This window comes from Ammospiza nelsoni, chromosome 20 (assembly GCF_027579445.1).
Source record: "Ammospiza nelsoni isolate bAmmNel1 chromosome 20, bAmmNel1.pri, whole genome shotgun sequence".
Lineage (NCBI taxonomy): Eukaryota > Metazoa > Chordata > Aves > Passeriformes > Passerellidae > Ammospiza > Ammospiza nelsoni.
In genome coordinates, this window is record NC_080652.1 from 2,650,383 (window position 1) to 2,677,260 (window position 26,878).

Consider the following 26,878-nt stretch of genomic DNA (forward strand, 5'->3'; position numbering starts at 1 on the left):
GGCTGAATTTCCCTCTCTGTGGTTTTTTAAGGGCACTTTCATGGAGTGTCAGCCCGAGAGCAGCATCTCCCACCGCTTCCACAAGAGCTGTGCCTCGCAGGTGAACGACACCAGCTACTGCCCTCACTGCGGGGAGGAGGCCTCCAAGGCCAAGGAGGTGACAATAGCCAAGGCTGACACCACCTCCACGGTGTCCCTGAGCTACGAGCAGCAGAAACCTGCAGCTGTGGAGGGCAGGGCCGACACCACCACGGGGAGGTGAGCACGGGGGCGTGGGGGGATCTCAAAGCTCCTGCCAGGCCAGGCTTTGGTGGGAGTGGTTGGGCGCCTCCTGATGGGCTGAGGGTGGCTCAGCTGCAGGAATCTGCTGGGGGGTTTTGGGTGTGAGGCAGAGGCTCTGGAGGTTGGGGGGTTCAGGAGTTAAACCATTCCTTCCTATTATTGTTAGGAATGGAATAACAGTGGAATTAGTTGATGTTGTCAGGTTTGCTCAGTGACAGCCATTCCCATCTGCAGCTCCTGACTCGCACCCGTGAGAGGAGGAAAACACAAATTAAACCAGTCCTATGTGGAACTCTGCTCTGAGTTAAACCATTCCTTCCTCTTATTGTTAGGAATGGAATAACAGTGGAATTAGTTGATGTTGTCAGGTTTGCTCAGTGACAGCCATTCCCATCTGCAGCTCCTGACTCGCACCCACGAGAGGAGGAAAACACAAATCAAACCAGCCCTGTGTGGAACTCTGCTCTGAGTTAAACCATTCAGGAATTAAACCATTCCTTCCTCTCATTGTTAGGAATGGAATAATAGTGGAATTAGTTGATATTGTCAGGTTTGCTCAGTGACAGCCATTCCCATCTGCAGCTCCTGACTCGCACCCATGAGAGAAGGAAAGCACAAATCAAACCAGTCCTGTGTTGAACTCTGCTCTGTCTTCCCATCCCATGTGGCCTTGTTTAGGTGGCTTTAACAAATTGCCCATGTGCCTGGGTCTCCTGTAGCACAGAGTACATCAAGATGTAGTCAGAGGGGAGTGTAATTCCTTTCTGGGGCCAGTTCTTACCGAAAAAGCTGTAAAATTTATTGGTTTGGGTTTCAATTTCAGTTACACTTATCTGTATTTAAAATGCATTTGCTTTGCTTTATTGGCATAAGAGAAACATTGTTGTGTATTTTTAATGGTTGTGCTTTGGCTGTCTCTCATTTTTCCTCCTCAGTGGCACTGGGACGAGGTTGTCAGAGGAAGACAAGCCAGAAAGTTCGGCTGCTGAAGGGTTTGACATCCCTGGGTCTTCAGTTTTTCCAAAGCCTACTACTAGCTTGACCCAGGGACCAGTGAAAGAAACTCTGGAAAGTGCCCTGATTGCCCTGGACTCTGAAAAGTAAGAAAAAGACCATTGGGTCACTCCAGTTCCCAGCAAAGTTGCTTAGCCTAGAGAAAAGGAGATTTAGCTTTTCTGGATTTTGGTCCAGCTCAGAGCTTTTTTTGTTCACTTCACTTCACTTCACTCATTAGTCATCCCCAACAGATTTGGGAGAGCTGTAACAGCTCTAAATGTCTTATTGATTTCTCTGGAGGATTTAGTTCTTCACTGGCTCTTCAGCTGCAGCTGGAACTTCTGGGAGCTCCTGTTCACAGCAGTGAGACCCGGAATCTGTTGCTAAACAGATCCAGCCCTCATTGGAACAGGACTGCCTGGGGCTGGAGCTGGAAGTTTTAAAACCTCCTTCTGGGGACTTGTTTATCTGTATCAGGGAATCACAGAAGGTTTGGGTTGGAAGGGATGTTAAAACTCAGCCAGTCCCACCCCAGCCATGGCAGGGACACCTCCCACCATCCCAGGCTGCTCCCAATGTCCAGCCTGGCCTTGGGCACTGCCAGGGATCCAGGGGCAGCCACAGCTGCTCTGGGCACCCTGTGCCAGGGCCTGCCCACCCTCACAGGGAACAATTCCTCATTCCCAATATCCCATCCAGCCCTGCCCTGTGGCAGTGGGAGCCATTCCCTGTGTCCTGGCACTCCAGGCCTTGTCCCCAGTCCCTCTCCAGCTCTCCTGGAGCCCCTTTAGGTGCTCTGAGCTCTCCCTGGAGCCTTCTTTCCTCTGGATGAGCACACCCAGATCTCTCAGCCTGGCTCTAGAGCAGAGGGGCTCCAGCCCTTGGAGCATCTCAGGGACCTCTCTGGATTCACTCCAGAGCTCCAGGTCCTCCTCGTGTTGGGGATCCCAGATTTGGAGGCAGCTCTGCAGGTGGGGTCTCACCTGAGCATGGGGGCAGAGGGGCAGAGCTCCCCCTGCCCTGCTGCCCACGCTGGGGGATGAGCCCAGAACTTTGTCAGGCTGAGTGAGGGGTGGCAGTGAGTGAGGGTGACATTCCTGCCCTTCCCTGGGCACTAATTCCTCCTCTCTCCCCTCCTGCAGGCCCAAGAAGCTGCGGTTCCACCCGAAGCAGCTCTACTTCTCTGCCAGGCAAGGGGAGCTGCAGAAGGTGTTGCTGATGCTGGGTAGGTGCCTCCTGCCCAGGCCAGGGCCTGCCTGGCAGCACTCCCAGCTCCTGCCAGGCAGTGCCAGCAGCCACTTCCCAGCAGGGCACCACGTCATCTCCCCAGGGCCCTGGGAGCAGAGACTGCTGTGGGTGATGTGTCATTGGGAGGGCTGCATCTCTCTGGGAAATGGGCTCTGATCCCCACTTGTGTCTGCATGGGCACTGATCCCCTTGTGGCTCCATCTCTCTGGGAAATGGGCTCTGATCCCCACCTGTGTCTGCTTTGAGCATGGTTTATCCATGCTGGTTGTGTCCCCACAGTCACCTCCATGTGGTTTTTCCATCCCCTCTCCATGCCTGGGGTACATATTTGCATCCAGTAGAGAGGGAATGGATGGAGTCAGTTAAAACCAAGACCCATCAGCAAGAAAGCAAAAAGGAAGAGCCTTCAATCCATGGGGTTTGTTTTGGGGTACAGAGGTGCCTATCACCAGATGCCTTTGAGTTGCTGAGCTTGTTTTTAGCATCCAATATTCCCCAGGAATTTCCCCCTCTGAAGGACACAATGTTTCACAAGGATGCTTCCTTTCCACTCCAGTACTTTGTACATTTTTGGATGCTTTCTGTTCTTGCCCTTTATCAGTTCCTTCTTTTTTTTTGTCTAGCAAGTGTTTGCTCCATTGTTCCTGTTTTCAATAGCACAGAAATGTTATTCATTGATATTTAACTACAGCCTCATCATACACAACATGTTATCATGCCCAGACATCTTTGTCTGGCTGTCAGCATCATCTGTCAGTCTCTGCACAGCTGTGAGAATCTCTGGCCAGATCCTGAGCCTGTGTGGACAAATTCCATCCATGTTGCAGCTCTGTATTTGCAGGGGTGCGAAAAGGATCACTAATAGTTAATTTCAGTTAATAGTTAATAGACAGAGCCCAACTCTTTGTTGTTCCCAATTTCTGGGTTGCTTTAAACCAAGCAGTGTTTTTTTTCTTTTTTTATCTTTGTGTGGTGTTTGTTGTTTTTGAGATGAGGCCTTTGGAGAGATAGTAATGCCTTAAAAAGGTATTGAATTCCATGGTGTTTCTAAGCTCTGGGTTTGAGGGCTGTTTGCATATTGAATGTGCAGGGGACTGACCTGAGAGCTTTCTGGTGAAATGTGCAGTGAGACGTGAGCAGGGCTGAGGATGGGCTGGGAATCCATCCTTTAACAGCCTTCAGCTGAGACATGATTCCCCTGTTACACTTCAGCCTCTGAACTGTGCTTGAAAGTGTCTCTGCTCTGTTTTGCAGTGGATGGGATTGACCCTAATTTTAAAATGGAGCATCAGAGTAAGAGAACCCCTCTCCATGCTGCTGCCGAGTCTGGCCACGTGGACATCTGCCACATGCTCATTCAGGTCTGTCTGCACTTCCAGCCCTCTGCACAAACCATTTCTGAGGGCTTTGGTCTGCCCCACATGGAAATCAGGAGGGGAAAATCCCTCCTGTAAAAAACCTCCTCAATCCCTCCTGTAAAAACCTCCTCAATCCACACAGGCTGAGGGAGGAGTGGGGCAGAGTAATGGGAGGGCACAGCTGGGATTGTCCTGTTCTCCAGGCAAGGAGCAGGGGAAGATTTGGTGCAGGGCAGGTGGGGATCTGTGCCTAAGCACAGCCAGGGCACTGCCAGATGTGCCAGCGCAGCCTGATGCACTGCCAGATGTGCCAGCACCGCCAGATGTGCTGCCAGGCTGCAGGAGATCTCCAAGCTCTTGGTTTTGATCTCCAAACCAGGTTGCTCTTGGTGATGAGGGCCTGGGAGCTGCCAGGCCCTGCCTTCTCTTCTGTCAGAACCTGAGGAGCTCCAGCAGGATTTTCCTCTGCAGCATAAATGTCTCACATGTGGAAAGGAGTGAAGGGAGGATGGAAGTTTGGTTTGTTGGCTGAGATTTGGATTCTAACTGAGGGAAGGTGGTTAAAGCTGTAGGGATGTTGTTGAGCCTGCTCCAAAACAATGTGAGGAAGAAAAAGAAGGATAAAAAATGTATAGTTTTTCTTTTTTGTGCTGTGTACCTGGTCTGGAGTGACTGGAAGTGTCTTTTGTTTATGTTGTGGGATTGGGAAACCTCAAAGGGCTGTTGAGAAGGCAGCAATGACTTGGAAATTATCCTGCTGGGCTGCTGCATTTCAGCACCTGGAATTGGAGGCTTTCAGGTACTGTTTGAAGCCAGCATTGGACCTCCCTGGCTGCTCTGACTAAAATTACTGCATGTGATGACAGTGGAATGAGGAAAAGGAGCAAAACTTGTGAGATATCACAAACAATTTAATTATCAGAAGGGTTGGTTTGTTTCCAGAGTGCTTCATCTTGTCTCTCCCTGAGGTCTGGCTCCTGCAGCAGCCCGGGGTTTGGCTGGGGATGGCCCCAGCTTGTTCCACTTGAAATGCTTCTCCTCTGCCCTGGTTTAAATAGCTCTGGCTAGGGAAAAGAGTCAAAACAAAGGAATTCAGTGGGAGGCACCTGAAAACAGCTCCTTGTGCCAGGTGAACCTCAGTCAGCTGCTGTGAACAGGTCTGAGCCTCACACCCCCCTGCCAAGAGCTCTGTGGTGTGTCTGAGACCTTTTAGATTCAAGTTTTGGGTGGTTCCTGAGCTCAGCCCAAGGGCTGAAGCAGGCAGGATAACCTGACAGAGCCATGGTTTGGAAACAGTGAGATGATGTTGGAGGCACTCTGGGCTGAGCTGAACAGATGCTCAGAGACCTCTGTGGAGCTGCCATTGACTTCCACAGGAATACTGAGCCAATCCCCAGGATATTCTTTACAGCTCCTGCCTCTGTTGCCATCAGCAAGTTGTTCCTACAGCTTGTGACATTGAGAAGAGCTGGTTGTTGGAGGCTAAATCATAGACCAGGGAAAACAAAGCTGCTGGAAGAAGGAGGAGGCTGGCTTTTCCAAATTGTTACACAAACAATATCTAGAAAGTAGGAGTACAAAATCTGGTAATAACAGGAGTTATTTAATACCAGCTGTTGGCTTCCTTACAGCTCCTTCCTGGCTGGGAAGGCAGGAGAGGGGGCAGGCAGTGTGTGCTGTTTGCAGAGCAGGTGGACTTGCACTGCCTTCTTTCCTCATTCTGTTTCTTATTTTTTTTTATTCTTTTTTTCCCCTGTTTAATATGGCTAAATTTCAGGAGAAATTCTTGTTATTAAATCTCTACTCCCACATCCTTCCCCTGCTAACTGTGCTTGTCCTTGCCCTGCCTCCCAACAGGCTGGTGCCAACATTGACACCTGCTCTGAGGACCAGAGGACCCCCCTGATGGAAGCAGCAGAAAACAACCACCTGGAAACTGTGAAATACCTGATCAAGGCTGGAGCACTAGTAGATCCCAAGGTAGCAATTTATTCCTTGCCTTTTTCTCCTGAGGAAGCCTCTGTCCAATATTTCTTCCTTGAAGTTTTGGGTGAAAGTGCCCAGGCTGAGGAGAAATGGACTGGTTTGTCTTGGAGTGGAGGCTGGAGGTGTCATAATCTCATTTTTCTGCTGGCCATGAGCTGTTTGGGGCAAGTGTTGCCACTTGTCCCTTTAGTTTGTGGCACCAAATGTCAGGGGGATTTGGTTTCTTAGGTTTTAGTGTCACAAATCCACTCCAGTGAAGCTGGATTTCAGAGTTCCCTTCTCTGTAGGCTCTAATAATGAGAGTTTTGGGGTGATGTTTTAAAATAGCCTGGTAATTAGGTGCTTGCCAAGCCAGGAAAAATGACAGAGGAAGCTTTCCCTTCCAAAGAACTGATGTGTGGATTCTTGCACTCATGCTGCAGTGGCAAAATTGAACCCCATCTTTAAACTCTACCCCTTAATTTAAACCAAAACAATAAAATGCAGCTGTTTCTTTGCCTTTAGCATGCTCTGGATGCTTTGCAATCTTGGAAAATACACAGACCATTTATTAGTCCCATAAATCAGATGCTGTTTGGAGCACAGGAACCCTCCCCATGCAAACTTATTGCCACAACCTGCTGCTCTTGGCTGGGTTTGGGAAGGCAGCACTGCACAAGGTATCAGGTGCTGCCCAATCCAGGCCCTAAATGGATCTTTGGGAGGGGGAAAGGACAGGACAGGCACCTGTGGCTTTGTGCTGGCCACTGTCCCAAGTGCCTTGGAGCAGCCCAGACATCTCTCACCTGATTCATTCCTGCGGAAGAGAAAAAAGGGGAGTTTGTGTTTCTGAAGGTCAAGGGAAGGAGATAAATCCTGAGCTTGCAAAAGCAAATGGGAAGCCTCAGATCACATCTGAGGTCTAGGCTAGTTGACGATGTTAATTAGTTTCTTAATTAGCTCAGGCTCTGTTTGAAGCAGCAGCATTGCTTTGGAAGCAGCTCCAGCCCTTACCTGGGGCAGGTGGGACTGCAGGGAGCTGGGTGGGGGCTCCCAGCCCCCAGGGTGAAGCTCTTGGTGCTGTTCCCAGCATGGAAAAGCCCCACCCAAAACCTGAATAAAACCTTTACAATAAAATCTGCCTGCTCTCCCAGGGCTGGGGAGCTGCACTTGCTTCTTGCCCATCCAAGGGGAAAGCTGTGGAATTATTCAGCTGGAGCAGGCACATCTGGGGGTGTAGAAACTCTTTCAGTGTCCCAAGGAGTCCTCCTGGTGCAATCCCTGACCTGAGATGTCCCCTCCCTCAGCCTGCACCACATCAGCTCCATCCCAAAGCTCTCACCTCCAGCGTTGCTCCCAGGGATTTAGCTGGAAGGAATCATTTGGTTTTTTCAGTCTTTCATTTCCTCCTCCTGATTTCCTGCTCTCTGGGCCTTGCTCTGTGCTCTAAGCTCTTGGGATATAAATGCCTGATAAAAGTCAGGCTGCTGCCAGAGAGATCTTTGGTGGGAGCATCTCCATCATGACTCACAGCCTGTCCATCTCCTCCAGGCCTTGCATCCCCAGCTCCCAAAGGCATTTTTCCTTTCAACCTTTGGGGTTGTTTTTTATCTCCAGTCTGTGCAGATGGCTGTGGGCTGGATGGGCACCTGGTCTCACTGGAGAGAGACACCCCAGCCCTGGACCTGCTGCCAGGTGCTGGGATGAGGCCTTGGGCTAACAAAACCCAGCAAAAACCTGGAGGAATGGAGCATTTCAACTTGAGACAGAGTGATTTTTCTGATGTAAAGTGCAAATTTGGACTATGTGAGGGGTTTTTGCTTCCCTTTGGCTCTCCAGCAAATGGAGGGGAGTGGGAAAAGGGCTGTTGGAGAAAGGAGGGGCATCATTGCCAGGGTTTGGGGTTTGTGCCTTCCCCAGGCAAAGCCCTTTCCTTCTCTGCAGATTGGCACCTCTTTGCTGTAAAGCTCCCAAGCCCTGCTTAGGCTCTGGTTCCTCCTCTCTGCCCTCCTGGCAGTGGGGTGGAGACTTTTGGAGTTCCCTGCTCCATCTGGGAGCTCCTGTGCTGTCCTGAGCATGGCTGAGGGTGTGTTCTGTGCTTGTGTGCAGGATGCTGAGGGCTCCACGTGTCTGCACCTGGCAGCCAAGAAGGGGCACTACGACGTGGTGCAGTACCTGCTCTCCAATGGGAACATGGATGTCAACTGCCAGGTGAGGCTTCCCCGGGGCAGGAGCTGCTTTGCCCAGCTCAGGGGCTCCCTCAGCACTTGAGTGCTCACTCAGGTACAGTCCTGCTGCTGGGGGACACCTCCAGGTCACCACAATTCTGTGCCCCTCCTAATCCCTCACTGACCTCAGGGAGCTCCCCTTGATTTGCAGTTTCTCCTTGAATTTGCTGTGGATCCTGCTGCTCCAGGGTGTCCCTGAGCTTTTCCTAGTGGGGGGATCATGGACAGTGGTGTGGGATGGGCTGAGCCTGGCACTGGTCACTGTGGGGTTTGTCATTGCCCTTGGGGTTTGTCCATTGCTGTGGGGTGACACAGGGGTAATTAGCTGGGGGTAGGGACAGAGGTCATTAACCTGGGGCAAGGACAGGTCCTCCAGGCTTCTCAGGGAGTTTCTGTAAGATCTTTTACACACCCTGGGTGCTCCTTGTGCCTTTTGGACAATTTGTGTACCTGAACCAGCTGGAGGTGCAGTGCCAGCCTGCTGAGCTGCAGCAAACCCCAGCAGTGCCAGGCTGGGCTCTGAGGGACCTGCAGCAGGGCAGGGGGAGAGCAGGGCTGTGTCAGGGCTGTGTGTCACCCTGCTGTCCCCTCCCAGGACGATGGTGGCTGGACCCCGATGATCTGGGCCACGGAGTACAAGCACATCGAGCTGGTGAAGCTGCTGCTGGCCAAGGGCTCGGACATCAACATCCGTGACAATGTAAGGCTCCCCTGGCACCTCCTGCAGAGATTCCAGCCTCTGCTTAACCCCAGACACCCCCCAGGGGACAGATTTAGGGCTCAGTCCCACCCAGTGTGAGTGAGAAGTGTCTGGTGAGAGCTTTCCTGAGTTCTGGGCAGAAGTTTGGCAGCCTGTGGGCTGTGCTGTCCCTGCGGCTGCTCTGTCAGGATGCTGTGTGGAATCCTCAGCTCTGAGCCTCCCTGCTTCCCATCCCTCTGTGCTGCCACTGCACACTGCAGCAGGCAGAGCCCCTTCAGTCCAGACTTACCAGCTCTGTGTTTGTCCCAGGCCAGGGACTCTGGGTATGGTTTAGGGCACCCTGTGTGCCTTCTGAGGGGAATGAGCTCCTGTTTGTGTTTCTGGATGGGCTGGGCACTCTGCCAGCAGCTGTCAAAGCCTGGCTGTGCCTGGGCATCCCTGGCACAAAGCTCTGATGTGTCCAGAGCTGGAGCTGCCCCTCACCTCCCTAAATCCTGCCCCAGTGGGAGGCACTCAGTGCTTGAGCCCCTGGGAACTGCATGGGACCCCCAGCTCTGCCTGTGGGGCTGTGCCAGCTGCTTTCCCAGGGATTTCCAGGGAAATAGAGAAGATACAAAGAGATTCTGTCAGAGACACTGTCTGCTTTTCCCAGCCTTCTTCAGGGCAGTCATTGTATCAGCACTATTTTCCTTATACTATGTTTCTCATTCTTTTCCTGGAGTCTCTAAGGATTTTGATGTGTGATGTCTCACTCCATCCCTGGAAGTGTCCAGGGCCAGGGTGGACATGGTTTGGAGCCACCTGAGAATAATGGAAGGTGTCCCTGTCAGCAAACAGATGTAACAGCCCAAAAGGCTCCCTCTCACCTTGATTTTTGTTTTTAGGAACAGGATTGGATGCAGATCTGGGACCTGACCAGACCCCAGTGCAGGGGGTGGCACTGGGTGAGCTTTGAGGTCTCTTCCAAACCAAACCAAACCAAACCAAACCAAACCAAACCAAACCAAACCAAACCAAACCAAACCAAACCAAACCAAACCAAACCAAACCAAACCAAACCAAACCAAACCCCTCTGTGTTTCTGTGATTGTGTGGCTTAACCCCAGCCAGGCACCAAGCCCCTCACAGCCCCTTGCTCACTCCCCCACCACTGGGGAGACAATTAGGAGGGAAAAAGGTAGAAAAAGACTTGTGGGTTGAGATACAGTTTAATGGAAAAGCCAAAGGCACACACACAAGCAGAACAGAACAGGGAATTCTTTCCCTGCTTCCCATGGCTGGGCAGGTGTTCAGCACCTCCAGGAGAGCCCCACCCATGGAACACTGACCTGAGAAGACAAAAACCATCACTCCAAACATCCCCTTTTCTCCTCCTTTCCCCACCTTATATCCAGAACTGATGTCAGATGGTCTGGAATGTCCCTTTGGTCAGGGTCACCTGTCCTGCTGTGTCCTCCCAGCTTTCCTTGTCCCCCAGTCTCCTCCCCAGTGAGGCAGCACAGGGCAGAGCAGGCTCTGTGTCAGCCCTGCTCAGCAGGTGACATCTCTGTGTCCCCAGCCCTGTGTTCAGCACAGCCCCACACCAGAAACATTAACCCTATCCCAGCCAAACACAGCACACTTAGATGGTTCCCAGTTCCCAGGCAGGTCTGGATCCAGTCCTGTTCCAAAAACAAAAATCAAGGTGAGAGGAAGCTTTTTGGGCTGTTACATCTGTTTGCTGACTCTGAACAAAACAGACTCTTTGATCTATCACAGCTTCAATATCACACATTAATGATGAACATCAAATCAACTCAGTCAACAATTTCCTTGAAAGAAAACCGTGCTCTTAACAGCTGTGTGTGTGACACATCTCTCCTGGACCTCAGCTGGGGTGTCCTGCTGGATGTGCTTCAGGACAAATGTCACTGGGAAACCTCCTGCTTTGGGGGAAATGCTTTGCTTGTGATCATGCTACTTTTTAGGCAGGAGCACCAGTCCAGGTGCCTGTGACCTATCTGAGCTTCAGGATGTGGGTGCAACCCACAGGGTGGATGTTTTCTGTAGGTTGTGTGGGGTTTTTCTAGATGACACTGTAAAGGGAAGCAGGAGCTGGGTAGGAAAGTGTCTCCCTCTCCCTGATGTGTGGTAATAGCTCCCTATTTAAGGCAGGACCTTAAGTTACATGATAACAGCTCAAACACTCCAGCAGCAGCTTTGGTTTTGCTTTAAAAAGAAGGAAAAAAAGGGGAATAGCTGGGTGATCATTACTATCATTTCACTGTTGTCATCAATGTCTTTAGAGGCTGTCATGGGGAAGGGATCGACGTGTGCTGCAAATTGCAGTGTAACAGAAAACAGGATCATCCCTTAAAATATCTCCATCAGAAAGATGAGTGTTCAGCTATTTCCAGTGCTGCTAGTGAGAGATGAGTACATACTGTATTTAAGAGATGCCTGGAGTCAGATTGATTGCTTACCCCATGGCTCCTGGTTCTCTTTTTGGCACCTTCACATACCCTATGTGCTCTTTTTCTCCTTAATTTCGTGCTGTGCTCTTTTTCTCCTTAATTTTGCAGCCCTGGGAGGTACAGTAGCTTTGCTGGATGTTGGGGCTGGGCAAACTCAGCATCCAGCCTTTTCCAGCATGTTTGTTCATGTCTGTCACCTCTTTCCTGGATTGATCTAGATTGGTTTGTGGCTCAGAGACCGACGAGCTGTCTGTGTGTGTAGGGAAGGTGATGGATTGCCTTGTGTGCAGCCTCCCCATCCTTGGTGTGCAGAGGTGGATGGAGTGAGAGCTCCCTGTTTGGCTACTCTGAGGTTTCCCTGTCCACCCTGGCATCCCCATTCAGCCAGAGCAGGGTGGGGATGGCAGCCACACACTGAATGCTGCAGGTGCAGAGCTGAGGAAGGAACCCCCAATCCACGGGGTTTTAAACAACCTCCTCTCTGTTCTCTTTCCCTCCAGGAGGAAAACATTTGTTTGCACTGGGCTGCTTTTTCTGGCTGTGTTGACATAGCTGAGATCCTGCTGGCAGCAAAGTGTGACCTGCACGCCGTGAACATCCACGGGGACTCGCCCCTGCACATCGCAGCGCGAGAGAACCGCTACGAGTGTGTGGTGTAAGTGCAGTGCCCACCCTCCCTGTGCCCTGAACCACTGTGAGTGTGTGGTGTAAGTGCAGTGCCCACCCTTCCCTGCCCTCTGAACTCCTGTGAGTGTGTGGTGTAAGTGCAGTGCCCACCCCTCCCTGCCCCCTGAACTCCTGTGAGTGTGTGGTGTAAGTGCAGTGCCCACCCTTCCCTGCCCTCTGAACTCCTGTGAGTGTGTGGTGTAAGTGCAGTGCCCATCCTTCCCTGCCCTCTGAACCACTGTGAGTGTGTGGTGTAAGTGCAGTGCCCACCCCTCCCTGTGCCCTGAACTCCTGTGAGTGTGTGGTGTAAGTGCAGTGCCCACCCTCCCTGTGCCCTGAACTCCTGTGAGTGTGTGGTGTAAGTGCAGTGCCCACCCTTCCCTGCCCTCTGAACTCCTGTGAGTGTGTGGTGTAAGTGCAGTGCCCATCCTTCCCTGCCCTCTGAACCACTGTGAGTGTGTGGTGTAAGTGCAGTGCCCACCCCTCCCTGTGCCCTGAACTCCTGTGAGTGTGTGGTGTAAGTGCAGTGCCCACTCCTCCTTGCCCCTGTACTGCTATGAGTGTGTGGTGTAAGTGCAGTGCTCACCCTTCCCTGCACCCTGAACCCCTATGAGTGTGTGGTGTAAGTGCAGTGCCCACCCCTCCCTGCCCCCCTGCTGCTGCCTGCCAGCCTCAGGAGAGCCTCTGAGATGCCTTTGGTCTTTACACCCAGCCCAGGATTGCCATGGAGGGTTTGTTTTTCTCCTGGGATGGGGAGTGTGAGGTACCAGCAGCTGCTCAGAGAATGTGGCGTGTTTGAGTCTGAGGGGCTGTGCTCAGCCTGGGCTTCCCAGCAGGAAGGTGTCAGGCTTCCTTGATTAAAGCTTTTTTTTCCCCACCACTAGCATGGTAAAAAGGTGCCCTGTTACCTTTGTTCCTTTGCTTCATTCCTGCTCTGAATAAAGCCACCATGTGTTCTCACCAAAAGCTGGTGAGTATAAACGAGGGCCAAGTCCACCACCAGTTTCCTGTGGGGCTCTTCCATTTCCAGCCTACTCTTCCCACCCCATATCTTTCCCTGCCAGAGAGAGTTTCAAGCCTGTCTGAAGTTAGGCTGGTACCAGCAAGGTACCTGAAGCAAGGCATGGTTTGCCCAGAGCTTCTGTCAGAAGGATTCACTGAGCCATGCTTAATAAAGAAAACTCAGGTGATTATTCACTACTACAGTCCCTTAAGGGCTGGCTGGAGGATGTGATTCAGCTTTTTTTCCCCTTGCTTGCTTTCTCCTGGGGAATCCTTATCCTTCCTTGCTGTTTTGCAGTCTCTTTCTTTCCCGTGGCTCGGATGTCACTTTAAAGAACAAGGAGGGTGAGACCCCGCTCCAGTGCTCCAGCCTTAACTCTCAGGTCTGGGTGGCCCTACAGATGAACAAGACTCTCAAAGAATCGTCTTCTGAGAAGCCTGCCCAGATAGAGAAGGTGGTGAGCAGGTGAGAATAGGGCTGGCTTTGCTTGTGGGTCATGATATTTAGCTCTTGCACAGGGAAGGCTGGGGGCCTGGTTTAAGAAAGAATTCTGTGGCTTTTTAAACTGGTGTGAAGGTCACTGTGAGCTTAGCAAGAACTAAGCCCATGCTGATTCAGTCCATGGTTTGCAAATTCATCCTCCAAATGGAAATACTCACAAGCACAAAGAACCATCTGTAAGGCAGGGTGGGAAAACATGAGCTCTGTTCTAGTCTGAATGGCTTTGAGTGCTCAGTGACTCTGCCCCAGGATGGCGTTTGAATGGCCCCTTGTCTGGGGGACTTTCCTCTGTGACAGTTCTTTCTCCGTGACAGAGACATTGCCCGGGGCTACGAGCGGATCCCCATCCCCTGTGTCAACTCTGTGGACAGTGAGCCCTGCCCCAGCAACTACAAATACGTGTCACAGAACTGTGTCACCTCCCCGATGGACATTGACAGGAACATCACTCATTTACAGGTGAGGGATCCTGAGTGTTCTTGTCCTGGGCTCTGCAGTGCTCCTCAGAACAGATCTGGCATTCCACATGGCAATGTTGTCCTGATATTGCCATCAGATTCCAGCTAAGGTTGAGTGCCTCTTGTTGTAGGAGATGGGATTTTGATTTTCTTCAGTTTTGAGGTTTAAGCTGAGCTCAGTGTTCAGCTATAGCATTGGAGCTGTAGGAGATGGGATTTTGTTGTTGGAGATGGGATTTTGATTTTCTTCAGTTTTGAGGTTTAAGCTGAGCTCTGTGTTCAGCTGTAGCATTGGCCATCTGGTGCTGGCTGATGTGGCTCCCATTCATCCTTGTCCTCTCTTATGAGGCTGCAGAGTCAGGGATTTGTTGGGAGACCTTCTCCATGCTGCCTTCCCATGGACTGCAGCAGCCAGGCTGAGGTCTTGGCTGTGATGCTGCAGCCCTGGAAGGGCTGGGTGGGAAAGCAGAGATGGGGAGGTTCAGGGTGAGGGTGAGACCTCACTGGGCACAGCTCTGAGGTGGCTGAAGTGACCCTGCCAGGGCCACTCCCTGTTGTGGTGGCAGGGCTCTGCTGGCCTGGGGAAGCAGCAGGGGAGGACTGAGCACAGCTGCATCATCTCCCAGCTCTGGTCCCTCCTTGGAGCTTTCCTTGTCCTCAGGTGTGGAGAACAGCTCACAGGGCATGGGGGAGGGTTACAGCAGGGGAACATCCTCTCCTGAGCAGTGAGGCTGGCTCAGAAAGAGATCCTTCCTTGCACGGCAGGATTTGGTGCTCATTGCACACAGAAATAAACAGAGGAGTAGAACTGCCCCTGAATGGTGAAGCTGGTGATCCCTCTGGTGAGGAGCTGCAGCAAGAGGAGGAGAATGTGGTTTCCTGACCCAGCCTCCACTTGCAGCCTCAGTGGTGTGAGTGGTGTGGAATTAACCCTTTGCTTCTCTTGCAGTATTGTGTCTGTATAGACGACTGCTCCTCCAGTAACTGCATGTGTGGCCAGCTCAGCATGCGCTGCTGGTACGACAAGGTGAGCACACACAGCCCCCTCTGGCTCACACCAGGGCCTGGCAGCTCAATTCTGCCTGATTCAGTTCCTTGCACAGCTCAAAGCCAGGCTGGACAGGGCTTGGAGCAACCCTGTTCTAGTGGGAGATGTCCATGCCCATGGAAGGGGTTGGGATGAGCTGAGCTTTGAGGCTCCTTCCACCCCAAACCATTCCCTGTTTCTGTAATTCCAACTCCTTTCTTCTTGACTTAAAATGCCTGAAGTTATAGTCTAAGCTCTGAGACATGTGATAATCCAAACTGCCTGCTCAGGGCAGCTTTCCTTGTGTTATTTATTGTGTTCCACTCGTGCCAACTGAGCCATTAATTACACCCATGTGATAGGGAGGATTCAACAATCCAAGTGTGAAATCAGCTTCCATTTCAGAGCAACGTGGAAAGTGCTGTAAGATGTAAACAAAGGGAGGGGAGTAGAAAGAGAATTGTTTAAAATCTGCTTTTATTTAGTGTGATTCTTCTGGATGAAGGCAGAGTAAAGATGTTTTCACTGCCACATTGCCAGAAGTCAGGTTTGTTTTGGGTAAATGCTTCAACCCTCCAGGGAGGTTTTGAGATTCATCTTTGGGCAGGTGCTACAAAGATCAGAAGTTCTTTGAATCTCTGCAGGTTTCTCCCAGGGGCAGTGTTGGCATCTTTCTTGGCTTTGTAGCCATTTTATTTACATATTAATAGGTGATTACACCTCTCAAGCCTTAAAAGCCACATTTGTTAAATATGATAAATTACATCCATCACTTCCTTAATCCTGTGTGTTGGTAAATAATTGAATTGTAGGATTTTTTGAGAGTGTTATTTGGAAATGTAGTGTGATTCACAGAACTTAAGTGCACTGGCCTTGGACTCTGCAAGTTCAGGCTTTATTCCAGAGGCAGACTAAGCATCCATTTCTCCCTCCAGCACAGCAAATGGCAATGATGATGATGATGCACACCAGTTTTCTGCACAGCACTGGGAGGGTTTTTTTTAATGCTGTGTAGGGTGATAGCAGGCAGCAAAAATCTAAATTCTCTGGCTGTTTGTCAGCTGTGGGTGACAGTGGTGACTGTGCTGCTGTCAGGGAAGATCAAAGAAACCACTTTGGTGATTTATTAAAAATATGGATATTGATCTAGTACTGATATCCAACTGTGACAGATAAAGACTCTCTAATACTTTAGAGTTAGAAAGTGTATGTTTATTGTGGGATAGCTTCCAAACACACACTGCAATTTACAGGTGATTACAGAGTCCTTTTATCTGTACAGGTATTGAATACCCAAAATACAAATACATATTCATTACTTTGGTACATCCCATTCCCTGCTTCCCATGGTAATTAGCCCAAAAGCCATTAAGCATTTGTAGTTTGTCCCTTGAAATGGGTCGGTGGTCCATTTAATGGGGAGGGGTCCCAAAATGAGGAAGTAAATGAAGTCTTCCTCGTTCTGACCTTTCTACCTTTTCAATGCAAATATGACAAATGAACCCTTGGTAGAATTCCCATTCCTGTCTTCAATTGGTTTCAGAACAGACGAGACCACAATTGTCTTATGTTCCTAAAAGCTATTTATCAGTTTCTATATTCTTCATTAGAAACCCAGCTAACCAAACATTGTGTTCACAAGCAATCAATTATTAGTGAACTACTAACTCTTAACTTCATCAAGGCCTACCCATTTATTTTGATTACCTCTAATAAAGCTTATCTCCAACTAAAACCTCAGCTCCTCTAAAATCCCTAAATTCTTTAAAGTTTATGTCTCAGCAGAACCTGAGCTCTGACGCTGGGTTTGGGCACAACTTCACCATGGGGTTCTCCAGCCTGTTTTTAACCCTTGGGGGGAATTTCTGCTTGTGGTTTTGGGGACAAATAACCCAGTCTGGGGTGGTTCTCTCCTTCAGGATGGCCGACTCCTGCCTGAGTTCAACATGGCTGAGCCCCCCCTGATCTTCGAGTGCAACCACGCGTGCTCATGCTGGAGAACCTGCAGGAACCGGGTGGTGCAGAACGGCCTCAGGTGGGCAGGAGGGGCAAACACAGCTGCTCTGGGCATGACCAGCCCCAAACCCATCAGCCTTGTGGCTCTCAGCTCACCCATAATCCCACAGAACCCAGCAGGGCAGCCGGGGGTGGTGGGATGGAAGTGGGATCCTGCGTGCTGCCAGTGGGAGTGGAGCGGCAGTGGGTTGATGAGCTCAATTAACATCTCAGTTAATGTTTGCACCCTCAGGTGGGAACTGCAGTGTTCTTTCATCAGCTGACCATAAAACATACAAATGGCTTGTGGGTTTGCAGGCACAGCCCAAGTGTGGTGTCTCAGGGGGAGAGCTGAGAAGGACATGACAGCAACTGAGCTGCAGAGTCTGAATTCAGAAGATCTTGTAAGCCAGCAGTCTAGATTAGAAATACAGGCCAGCATGGCCAGACTTGGCTGCTTAAAATTTACAAATTCTTGGCATGATTCTCCCTGAACTGGATACCTGAATGCCTGTTGGCCTCTCTGCTCCAGGTTACACCTCTGGGATTTTGGTGCCTGGCTAAAAATGTCAATGTTTTTGTTTGGACCTCTGCTATGGAGGAGTTTGTCCCTGCACTAAGTTCAAAGGCATCCCACTGGAAAAAAAAACACAAAAACTTTTTAGAATTTATTTGTAGTGCTGACAACACTCTTTTTGCAAGCTTTGTAGTTTCAATGACATTTTGCACTGTTAAAAATAAGCAAGGAAGGAACTCGATGTGTTTCCTCAGAACTTTACCTCTCTCTGGTTTTCCCTGCCAAGCTCCGGTGCCTCCGTGGGTGTTTCTTCAGGAGCTGTACAGCTAGAGCTGTTGCTTTTGCATTTTTTTTGCCTTGCTGAAGTGTTTTTTCTGAAAGATGGGAAGGTTTGGGAACCCAGCACAAGCCAGGGAGAGCAGCTTTGCTGGGAAGGAGGGTCAGGTGCTGGGCAGAGCTCACAGTCCCTGGGGAGGCAGTGGGGAAGGCTCCTGCAGGGGCTGCAGCTGACACAGGGGTGCTGCTGCTCTGTTTGCAGTGCTTCCTTTATCAGATTGGCTCCAAATTAGCTCTGCCTGGCAGAGCACACGTATCCAGCTGGCAGCCTGGCCCAGCTCAGCTGGCAGGCTCAGCTCAGAGCCACGGCCCCGCTGCTGCCAGCAGTGCTGGCTCCAGAGCAGGGCCAGATCTGAGCTCTGCTCTGATGGACATGCCAAAAGCTGGGGGAGCTTCCCCAAGCCCAGTGTTAGACCCTGCTTCTGTGAGAGCAATCACTCCCCTGAGGTTTGTCCTGGTGCAGCTGTGGGCAGACAGGATGAAGTTCACATCCCCTGGTTTGAGCTGACAGTGCAGGAGGGAGTGGGTGGGGGGAAGAGAAGCACTGGGAAAAGCAACAGGGAGAAGTTAAGGTGAGCATCAGATTTCACTTAATTCCGATAACAGCGTTGCTGAGAGTGGGTTTTGGTTCCCTCAGGGATAGAGCAAGCTCTTCCTAGCCCTGGAGACTGTTCATCCTGCACTTAACTCAGGTTCTGGCTGAGCAGGAGGCAGAATGACTTACAGGATTGTTTCTCCGCCTATAACCCCCATCAGTAAAATTCCACAGAGCAGCTATTACACCAAGAAGTCTCAAGTTGCAGCTTTTCTTTCTTGTCTTTCAGCCAGGCAGCTGGATATGATGGAATTGCTGAATGCCCTGGCTTTGGCAGAGGGCAGAGGGGTCAGAGCACTTAGCTCAAGGTGTTTTTTAGTCCCTGGGATATCCCTGCCTTCCCCCTCAGCACCACTCCACTGCTGTAAATCCCCTTCCACCTTCCCTGCCTCCCCCAGGGCTGCATGGAGGGGAAGGAAATGCTGCTGGTGGGGTTCTGATATCCTCTGTAAATCGTGATCACACAGAGCATCCAGCCCTGTTCCCTCTTCCCCAGCCCCTTGGTGTGCACCTGGGCAGGCAGAAGGGGCTGAGTGGCACCTGTCCCTTGTCCCTGGGCTGTTTCCATGCCAGCATCTGCCCACAGCTGGGAGCTGTGGGAGTGCAGCGTCCCTGCAGGGTGACAACGGGAGGGTGAATATTAAAATCCTCTGGGAGTGTGTGCTTGATGGAAGGTGCTGGCTTTTTGCTCATCTCCCCATGAAAATTCATCCTTTCCATGGAGTGCTGCCATCAGTGTGGCTCCATCTCCTCCTTTCCTCTTTTCCAGGACTCGGTTGCAGCTTTACCGGACACAGAAGATGGGCTGGGGAGTGCGGACGATGCAGGACATTCCTCTGGGAACCTTCGTGTGCGAGTGAGTTGTGCAGCTTTCACCACCCCAAAACCCCAGCACTGCCCAAAAACCCCAGCACTGAGTGAGCTGTGCAGCTTTCACCATCCCTAAAACCCCAGCACTGCCCAAATCCAGGAATGAGTTGTGCAGCCCAGCAAATCCCATCCATTCCCAAATTCAGTAGTAAGGTGTTCAGCTTTCACCAGCCCAGCAGCCCCAGCACTTCCCAAATCCAGCACTGAGTGAGTTGTGCAGCTTTCATCTTCCCCAAAACCCCAGCCCTTCTCAAATCCAGCACTGAGTGAGTTGTGCAGCTTTCACCATCCCAAAACCCCCAGCACTTTCCAAATCCAGCACTGAGTTGTGCAGCCCAGCAAATCCCATCCATTCCCAAATCCAGGAATAAATTGTACAGCTTTCATTAGCTTAGCAACCCCAAATCCAGGAGTAAGTTATGCAGCTTTCACCATCCCAGCAGCCCCAGCACTTCCCAAATCCAGCACTGAGTGGGTTCTGCAGCTACCATGAACCCAGCAAATCCCATCCATTCCCAAATCCAGGAGTAAGTTGTGCAGCTTTCACATCCCAGCAACCCAGCACTTCCCAAATCCAGCACTGAGTTGTGCAGTTTTCACCATCCCAAAACCCCCAGCTGTTCCCAAATCCAGGAGTGAGTTGTGCAGCTTCCATCAGCCCAGCAGCCCCAGCAGTTCCCCAGGGCACACATGCTTTGCTCCCTTTCAGGGAGAGATTTTCATGCAGATCAAGCTGGCATTGAGCCCAGCTGCCTGCCCTCAGCCAGAGGTTTCCTGACTCCATTCCCTGCTCTGTCTGTCCTGCTTCTCATAGTATGGAGCTTTCTCTACTTCCCTCTGTCTTGCTGGGATCTGTGCTCAGCTCTTCCCCTTTTGAAACACAAATTAAGGAGGAAAAACACTTTTAGGTTGTGCTGCAAGATGTGCTCAGCTCCTGTGTTTGCCACAGATATGGGGCACTGCAGGCCAGGGCAGTGGGGAACAACTTTCTCTGCTTCAATCCTGACTTCTCCAGAGGTTTTCCAGTGTCACAGCACTGGCTTAGTCTGATTCAGCAAAACAAGGAAGCACTTGGGGTTAAGCACATGTTTTGGCCCTGACTCAATAAAGTACTTAGGCACAGAAATGTTCAGATTTATGTCAAGTGGAAAACCTGTCATCAGACCCCACAGACTTTAAAGTGGTATATGTACTTTATTAAATAGTTTAGAAAGTATTTCCTTCATTGCAATACTACAGTGACTGAGGATCTTCTAAATAAGGCTCATGTCCATCGTGGAAATAGTTGCTGGTTGTTTTTAGAACTAGTTATTGATGTGTTTTGGAATTGGGTGAGGGATTCAGGAAGATTATTGCAGTATCTAAAAGAAAAAATAAAGGAAAAGATAATTCTGCAGTGAATTGGCCAAGTATTTCTTCTGTGTCAGGAGCTGCCAGCTGCTAAGATATTTTTTTAGAGATAAAGCCAAAAGCTGCTGTTTGTGGGAGTGCCTCAGGCCTGGCCTTGTGCAGGGCTGTCCATAAGTACCAGAGGTCCCAGGGTCATGGTGCAGTGCCCAGAACAGATCAAAGCCTGTGAGGAAACTGCTGCAAGGAAAAAAGGCAGAGACTTCAGCAAACCCTGCACAGGAGGAGCAGGCAGAGAGGGAACAGCCCAGGGAAGGGGTGATGAACACACATTGCAGAGCACTGGGGCTGATGGGGGGCAGATCCCACAGCCTGACTGCCCCCAGCCTTGCCAGGAGCTGCTGGCACTGTTCCACTGCTGGGTACAACCTTCATTAGCTAAATGAGCTGCTTACTGAACAGCTGAGCTAATTAATGTTGTGCCATGCACATTCCCCCTGTGTCACACACTCATTTTCTCACTCACCAAATCCAAGCCCTTGGCTCCATGAGTTCTTGCTGTGATTCTCTGTGAGCATCCAATAGACCTGGTTCCTGCTTTTCCTCCTCTGGAAAGCAGCCCCAGGGCTGGCTGTGCTCAGGGCTGCCAGGACACAGCAGATCCCAGGAGCAGCTCCTCTGGAACAGCATTTGGTGTTGAACATCTGCATTAGAGCCCTGGGTGGGCAGCTGCTCTGTCCAGTGGTTATTGCTGTGCTTTGGAAGGATCATTGTACTGGTGTGACCTTTATTGGTGTGACCTTTATCCTGGAGCTCTTCACAGGCACCAGGAGGGGCTGAGGGAGCTGGGCAGGGGCTCAGCCTGGAGCAAAGGAGGCTCAGGGGGCCCTTGTGGCTCTGCACAGCTCCTGACAGGAGGGGACAGCCGGGGGGGTCAGTCTGTGCTCCAGGGAATCAGTGAAAAGAAAAATGGCCTCAAGTCGCACCAGGGGTGGTTCAGATCAGAGCCATGGAAATGGCTTTTTGCTGAAGGAGTGGTCAGGCATTGGAATGAGTCACCCAGGGAGGTGGTGTTGGAGTCACCACCTCTGGAAGTGTTCAAAAGGCATTGGGATGTGGCAACTGGGGATGGTGCTGGTGGTGGGTTCATGGCTGGACTCAGTGGTCCTGAAGGTCTCTCCCAACCTTGATGGTTCTGTGACTCTGTAATTGCCTCCTGTCCCTTGTGCACAGCCCTGGGAGCAGCAGCATGGTGAGGGTGATGCCTCAGGTTTGAGCTTTTCTATTTTTCACATTCTGTGCTGCTTTAGTGTGTGGGTCTGGGTTCACATCAGGGGATGCTGAGCTCTGTGCACAGAGCAGGGAGACAAAACAATTCCTGCTCCAGCTGGGCACCAAGGACAAATGACCCAAATCTCAGCCCAGGAGCACAAACCCCGTGGGCTGGAGAGAGAAAAACAAGCAGGGTGGGACTGCCTGGGCTAAAGCTGGAATGGGACAATGAACTGCAAGGTGCAAATGGAGCAGAACTGATCCCAGGGACAGACCCCGTGCCCGGCCGTGCATTTTGGGGCCATTTTGGTTCATCTTGGGTGCAGCCCTGGCTGGGCTCTGGTGCTGCCCAAGGTGCATCCATGGAGGAGATGCTTTTCATAAATCCCTGCTTTATTCTGTAGCTCTGTCTAGCCTCTGTTCTGGGGCAGCCTGCACAAGGCATCAAGGGGAGGTGTGGCAGTGTCACCCTCCTGTCCCACAGGGCTCCATGGAGCCTGCAGGCTCTGCAGCCCCTCAGGGCTCTGCTCATGGGCAGTTTTCTCCCTGGCCTTGGAATTTAGTGCTGTTCAGAAGCTGCTGTTGCTCACCCTGTGCTGCTGCTGCTGTGGGTTGGGTTGGATCTGCTCTGTTCATGCTTGGTTGGTAGCTGCTGGAGCTGCTCCTTCTGGAAACAGCGCAGCTGCTGCTGCCTTTTGTTGGAGAGGCTGGGAGTTAGTGGGATGCAGGAACCAGATGATCTGGTCTATTGCTTTTGCATCCATTTATGGGGTTTGAATATTTGCTTTCTGTTCCACTGGTGCTTTAGGAAGGTGCCAGCTGCATCAAGGCAGGTGTTTCAGCCTGATTTTCAGGCAGAGAAGCTCCAGCCAGGCCTCCTGTCTCCCATCCTGTGGAAAACCCTGGAGCCTGTGCTAGGGACTGCTCATTGCTCTTGGTTTTTGCATGGAGTCCCCTCTGATCACAGAATCATTGAGGTTGGAAATGACCTCCAAGATCATCTGTTCCAAGCTCACTCAATCCCAGGCTGTTTGAGCAGTGATGATCAGCCCTGGGAAGCTCTGGGATGGAGTTATTGAGTTATTTACCATCAGTGTGCTGAACATCTGCTGGGGAGAAAGGCACTGCCTTGTGCACAGGAGTTCTTAAATGAAGGGGCTCCTGCTAGTTTTTGGGAGGAACATGCACCCCTTGCACATCCTCCCCTAACTTTGGGCCTGGAAAATCAGGGACCTGTTAATATCTTTGAACAGCCCTGGAAAGGAAATGAGTTACAGGAATAGGCTTTGAAGGAGCATTAAACCAACGATTTTTAATTTGGTTGTGGTATTTTATTTCATGGAATTATAAACCTGCACCGGCTGTCCCTGGGCACGGGGCCTCTCTGAGCAGAATTATTCAGCTGTTCTCAGCTTCTCTGCCTGCTGGGCCTTCCCACAGCAATTTCTCTCCCTCTCTGGCCACCTTTTGTGCTTCAGGCCTCCAAGGAGCGGGTGATTTCCAGCAGTGGAGCAGTGAGGGCAAACAGGAGGCTCCCAGTTGGGAACTGCAGCCAGAAATCCTGGTCACAGAGCTCAGGGATGCTCTCCAGGTTCGTGTTTCCTGGCTCTCCTCCTCCCCAGCCTGGGAGTTAAGTGCTGATTGAGCCCTGGGGGATTGGAGGCAGTTGTTTAACACTTGGAATGTGCCTGAGGGCTGCAGGAATGCTGTGAGAGCATGGCCATGGAAGTTCTGTTGATGCTGCAAAGAATATTTATTCATGTGGTGAATCCTTTCCTTTAAATAATCACTGCTTCATTGCAGGCTGGGAACACTTACACACCAAAATCACAGAAACACAGGCTGGGGTGGTTGGGAGGGACCTTAAATCCCATTTCTGCCGTGGGCAGGGACACTTCCACTGTCCCAGATTGCTCCAAACCCTGGCCTTGTACATTTGAAAAGCTTGAAAGCTGCTGTGCTGCTCCTCTTCCTCACACCCTCCCTCATTCCCTCCTCTCTGCGTCTCTTACTTTGACTGAAGCAGCTCAGGGCAGGAAATGTTGAGCCTTGACAGTCCAAAACTGTTTAAAATAGAGGTGGAGAGACAGAGGTGGGAGCACCAGTGCTGTGGGGACTCCTGCAGCAAGGGGGGTTTGCATCAAACCCAGACCTCTCTGGCTGTGTGGTTCTTCTCAGCAAGCCCAGACCAAGCAGCACCTGCTTCATTCTCCTTGGAGGGCCTGCCTGTCACCTGCCTGTCCCCTGGTTTTCCAGCAGGGTGACTGTACCTGGGACCACAGCTCACATTTGTCCTGGTTCAGGAGGGATTGAGAAGGGATCCAGGGGTCCTGCCAGGTTAGGTTAGACTTTTAAACCAAGCCTAAGACTTTTAAACCAAAAGTTTTGTAGTTGTTTGAGCTGTAATTGATCAAAATATCCCGGGAAATACATGAGGGGCAGACAAAAGTGTTTTGTTTTGGGGTGTGAGCAGCACAAGCACTGCAGTGGTTGTGGGACAACCTGAGTCTGACCAGGAGCTTCAGGAGACTTGGATTCATGTGTTGATCTTGGCCAACAGAGAGATTTGCAAAAGGAAACTTAGTCCTCAGGAAAAAAAAAATAAAGGGATTTTTAATATTAAAGTGGTCTGAATATCATGAATGTAATTTTTGATATTATTTAAGTGTTTCTCTGAAGAGGTGGATTTAGAGTCAGATTTTCACTGCTGGAATTTAACAGAGTTTGGTGGCTTAGAGCTGGCCTGCACTGTGCTGTGGTTGCCCATCTGTGGCTGGGCTCCATTTTGGGGTGTTTCTCTCTCCCAAAAGGAGGGGTTTGAGGCTGTGGTCTCATTCCTGCCTGTCCCTGTGCCCACAGGTACGTTGGGGAGCTGATCTCCGACTCCGAGGCCGATGTCCGTGAGGAGGATTCCTACCTCTTCGACCTGGACAACAAGGTACTGTGTCTGCAGCCACACAAACCCCAGCTCCTGACTCCTCAAAGAGCCCAGAGAATCATTGTCTCCATCTTGATGTGCAGTGCAATCCTGCAGAGAGCACAATTGCTGTGCTTTAGGGGAAAGGTGGTTGAGATGGGATTTAGGGCTGGTTAAAAGGGCAGCAGAACCAACATGTGCTGCCCACACCATTTTTGAGCAAGATGCTCTTCTGTCAAACCCCTTGGAGCATCCTGAGCTCCATTGTCCAGGTTTTGGTACTCCCAGCCTGGCACCTGTGTGATTGGCAGCTCTGTGAGTTCTTCATGAAGTGATGATGAGCTGAAAGATTAAAAAACACCCCACAAACCCTGTTCACTCAGAAAGGATCCATCAGGCACCTTGTTGTGCTGTTTGTTGCCCTGCACTGCTCTGTGAGGGCTCTCAGGGCAGAAATTTTACTTTGCAAAGTACAATCTAAAAGTTTTAAGCAAGGGCATGATTTCAGACTCCTCCTGGGAAAGGAGAAGTGAGAAAAGGTGAGCTGGGGACTCACAGGAGTGGGGAGGCTTCCCAGGAAGGCTGTAAAACACTCTGTGCCTTGTTTCTGTCATCAGCTGGTGACAAAGAAGCTTTGCTTTATTTTTTTTCCTCATTTCTTTAAAGCAACACACATTTCAAAAACTGAGAAAAGATAAATAATGAGTCTGGTGTGCAAACAGGGGGTCAGACTGTAATTAAAAAGTTGAAAAGGACTTTAGCCTGGTTTATGAGCAAGAGCCCAGCTGGGCCCTGCCCTGCCTCTTGCTCAGCCCTGAGGGAGAACCTCTGTGCTGGCTCCTGGGAATCCTTCAGGGAGGCAGGAAGGGACACCAAGGTGGAACACCTGGAGAAAAGCAGGCACCAAATCACTGGGGAATGGCTAAAGCTGCCCATCAGGCTGGGCAGGGAAGGGCAGGGCAGAGCCAGCAGGCTTTGTGTCCTCCAGACTGATGGGGCATTGCCAGGGTGTGAATCCCAGCCCTGGGGGGCCTCCAGGTCCTGGTGTGAATCAAAGGAAGGGCTGGAATGGTGAGAGTGGTTGGGCTGTCATTTCTGTTACCTGGTTATCATTTGTTACCTGGTTATCATTTCCGTTACCTGGGCTGTCATTTTTGTTATCTGGGCTGTCATTTCTGTTACCTGGTTATCATTTGTTACCTGGTTATCATTTCAGTTATCTGGGTTGTCATTTCTGTTACCTGGTTATCATTTCTGTTACCTGGTTATCCTTTCTGTTATCTGGGTTGTCATTTTTGTTATCTGGGTTGTCATGTCTGTTACCTGGTTATCATTTCTGTTACCTGGTTATCATTTCCGTTACCTGGGCTGTCATTTCTGTTACCTGGTTATCATTTCTGTTACCTGTGCTGCCATTTCTGTTACCTAGGTTGTCATTTCTGTTATCTGAGTTGTCATTTCTGTTATCTGGGCTGTCATTCCTGTTGTCTGGGTTTTGTTTTCTGTTGTCCCTGTCCCTTGAGCTGTTGCTCACGGCTCCTTGTGAGGTGATCCTGGAGTGTCCCATGTCCTGCTGTGGATGTGGATGTGTCATCCTGCCCCACCATGGCATTTCTGTGGATGAAACTGAGGGAGTGAAGTCTCTGATTGATGAAACCAGAGCTGGTGACAGTGTGTGTGCCCCAGGCCTGCTGGGGTGATGCCTCCCCCAGTTCTGGGATGTTTTCCTGGGCTCCTGCACCCCGAGTGTGACGTGGCACAGCTCGTCCATTAACGATCCGAGGTGCTTGTCCAAAAGGGACTTGGAGCACCACTAATGGATCCTTTTGCTTTTGGCCTCTTTGCAACTGAAATTAGCTGCTGTAATTAAAACCTCTGCTTTGCACAGTCATTCTCTGCTGGAATAAAAAGCCCTGAGGGGGGTTCTTTTATTTTCAAGGAAAACAAAGTATTACAGCTCTCTGGGCTCTCTGGAAAGGCAATTTTTGTGTTCTCACTTTCTCTCTTATCTGCACAACCCTGTGTTTTCTCAAGGCTCTGGCTTTGTGTTTCCAAGCTGTCATGTTCAATTAGAGGACAGAACAGATGCCTGTTCCCCTATCCAGGGACTGGAACACCCGTAAGGTGTCTGCACTGAACATCAA

General features: G+C 50.7%; 1 protein-coding gene across 4 annotated transcripts in view; it reads left to right on the top strand.

Moving 5' to 3' along the window:
- Positions 1-26,878, top strand: part of LOC132082216 (histone-lysine N-methyltransferase EHMT1-like) — a 123,513-nt gene that overhangs the window by 93,713 nt on the left and 2,922 nt on the right. For all 4 annotated transcript variants that reach the window (XM_059486383.1, XM_059486384.1, XM_059486381.1 and 1 more), the window contains 14 exons: positions 32-258; positions 1,218-1,382; positions 2,421-2,503; positions 3,781-3,887; positions 5,742-5,864; positions 7,959-8,060; positions 8,673-8,777; positions 11,731-11,885; positions 13,197-13,364; positions 13,715-13,859; positions 14,808-14,885; positions 16,805-16,920; positions 19,098-19,184; positions 24,677-24,755. In XM_059486383.1, coding sequence (XP_059342366.1) covers positions 32-258; positions 1,218-1,382; positions 2,421-2,503; positions 3,781-3,887; positions 5,742-5,864; positions 7,959-8,060; positions 8,673-8,777; positions 11,731-11,885; positions 13,197-13,364; positions 13,715-13,859; positions 14,808-14,885; positions 16,805-16,920; positions 19,098-19,184; positions 24,677-24,755 — 1,740 coding nt within the window. The remainder of the gene's footprint in view (positions 1-31; positions 259-1,217; positions 1,383-2,420; positions 2,504-3,780; positions 3,888-5,741; positions 5,865-7,958; positions 8,061-8,672; positions 8,778-11,730; positions 11,886-13,196; positions 13,365-13,714; positions 13,860-14,807; positions 14,886-16,804; positions 16,921-19,097; positions 19,185-24,676; positions 24,756-26,878) is intronic.